Here is a 2,500-nt window from a genome sequence, read left to right on the forward strand (position 1 = left end):
TTGACAGGTTGAAACCGAAGTGGCAATTCGAAAGCCAGCTTTAAAATCGTATTAAACAATGGCGTTATCTCAATTATTATGCCGACAACTTACCGATCAACCAGCGCGGCATCTAACTTATTTTTTTGTTTATGGCAACGTGACAAGGGGGGGGGGATGCTTTGGCTGCTGCGCTGTCTTTGACATGTTGAAACCTAGCGAAATTGCACTATCAGCTGCTTTAAAAACGTATGATGAGGTAGCCCAATAGCATCGTTTTAATGTAATCTTAATAAACAATGGCGTTATACCCATCATTATGCAACAATGTGGAAGTCGGTATTTATATTTTGACACAGATGTTCGTGCTCAGGGACTGTTGTTGCATGACACAATAACTGCACGGCCGCCGGCCATGGAGAGTCATAACTACACAACACAGATGTTCGTGCTCGGATGCAGGGGCGATTTCGTTGCATATAAAGCAATAACTCCACGACTGACGGCCATGGAGTCGTAACAAAACAGCCTCGACCCGCAGCGCATTGACCGAGGACCCTTAGTACTAGGTGCTACAATGGCAGAGAGGAACTAGCATCTTTAGCATGCTGCTATCCTGCTAAGTGGCTGTCGGCCAGACTCACCCGTCGTCGCACTCGAGCTAGAGATATCCGTCGGCACACCTGCCATCCATAGACACTGCTTGTGGTAGTCTAGGAGTCTATTTCCAACCATGTCCACGGTCTCCAGATTTTTAAGGTAAACAACAGGAGGGGTGGAAAACGCCCAGAGCACAACATTGATCTAGGTCACTTCAAAAGCCGATGCCTCCTACACGTTTTGCCTTCTCCTTGTCAGCAACAGTTCCAGTAATTTTGACTTAAACAAACTTGTGCAGAGAGATGCCTTCAGTGAAACTTGTACTTGTTGCAACCTGTACCATTTTGACCGCCACGAACACAATCTTTTCCACTGTGCTTTGATTTACTCGCCATAGACGCCGCCATTGACTACTATAACTTTGTGGGTTCGGAGTTGGACTGTGTCAACCTTATGACGTCACGCATAAGACAATAAATTCGCACTACTGGACAAAATATTGCTCATTTTGAGCACGTTTTAACATGACTTCCCGGATAAATTATTACACACACAATATCTTGTTTTAATCACAAAGCTTGGAACTTTTGTAATATGCAGCACAAACTGTAAAATTCCAACAATTAATATTCGTTTCATTTCTTCTTTAAGAAAACTCATTAATAAACAACGAGACCACAACAATCAAATGAGGCTCACAACTGACTTTCTGGAAAGGAGAGCGATTGAGAAGCCTGCGGAAAACATGATGTTTCTTGCTTGACGTCTTTGGTCTTCTCTCTCTCTCTCTCTCTCTCTCTCTGTCTCTGTCTCTCTCTCTCTCTCTCTCTCTCTGTCTCTCTCTCCCCCTCCCTCTCTCTCCTTTTATTTCCACTACGGCCGTTTTTAATGAGGAGCACAGAAAGGGAGGGAGGTCACAAAGTTCCGTGGAGACAACAACTCCTCTATGCTTCTTATCAGAGGTGACCTTGAAGATGTATCCTCCTAGTACAGATGTCACATAACTCACTGGCAAGAGCTGAGCGAAGGGAACAGAGTAACCAGAAACACAGAAAGAAAAACACATTTTCATTGGCGATTGTAGGCCTAATTATTTTCCGTTTCTCTCACAGGAGAATTATGGTCGGATGATGATATTGTTGAGAGATGAGAAGGCTCACCTGTCTGGCGAAAAAGCCACACACCTTGATGATGCAGAGCACACACACACGCACGCACGCACGCACACACATACACATACATACTCACACAGGAATCACACCTGTCCTGCGAACACACACCGATGATGCAGAGCACATACACTCTCACACACACACACACACACACACACACACGCGCACACACACACACACACACACACACACACACACACACACACACACACACACACACACACACACACACGCACACACGCACACGCACACGCACACGCACAAACACACACACACACACACACACGCACACACACACACACACGCACACATACGCACACAACCACACGCGCACGCACACAAACACACGCACACGCACATGCACACACACACACACACACACACACACACACACACACACACACACACACACACACATACACACACTCACGGAGGAGTCTCACCTGTCCTGCGAAGAGTCCACACACCCCGATGATGCAGAGCACACACACACACACACACACATATGTACACACACACACACACATACACACACACACACAGGAGTCTCACCTGTCCTGCGAAGAGTCCACACACCCCGATGATGCAGAGCACACACACGTACACACACACACACACACACACACACACACACACACACACACACACACACACACACACACACACACACACACACACACAGGAGTCTCACCTGTCCTGCGAAGAGTCCACACACCCCGATGATGACGAGGACATTGAAGACAGCGGAG

At 46.9% G+C, this 2,500-nt stretch overlaps 1 protein-coding gene across 1 annotated transcript in view; it reads right to left on the bottom strand.

Moving 5' to 3' along the window:
• The window catches only part of LOC134441133 (sodium/potassium/calcium exchanger 3-like), a 169,809-nt gene that overhangs the window by 42,675 nt on the left and 124,634 nt on the right, over window positions 1–2,500 (bottom strand). The window contains exon 6 of the mRNA XM_063191320.1: window positions 2,443–2,500. This exon is cut by the window's right edge and continues 46 nt beyond it. Coding sequence (XP_063047390.1) covers window positions 2,443–2,500 — 58 coding nt within the window. The remainder of the gene's footprint in view (window positions 1–2,442) is intronic.

Source organism: Engraulis encrasicolus, chromosome 24 (genome assembly GCF_034702125.1).
Source record: "Engraulis encrasicolus isolate BLACKSEA-1 chromosome 24, IST_EnEncr_1.0, whole genome shotgun sequence".
In the NCBI taxonomy this organism is placed as follows: Eukaryota; Metazoa; Chordata; class Actinopteri; order Clupeiformes; family Engraulidae; genus Engraulis; species Engraulis encrasicolus.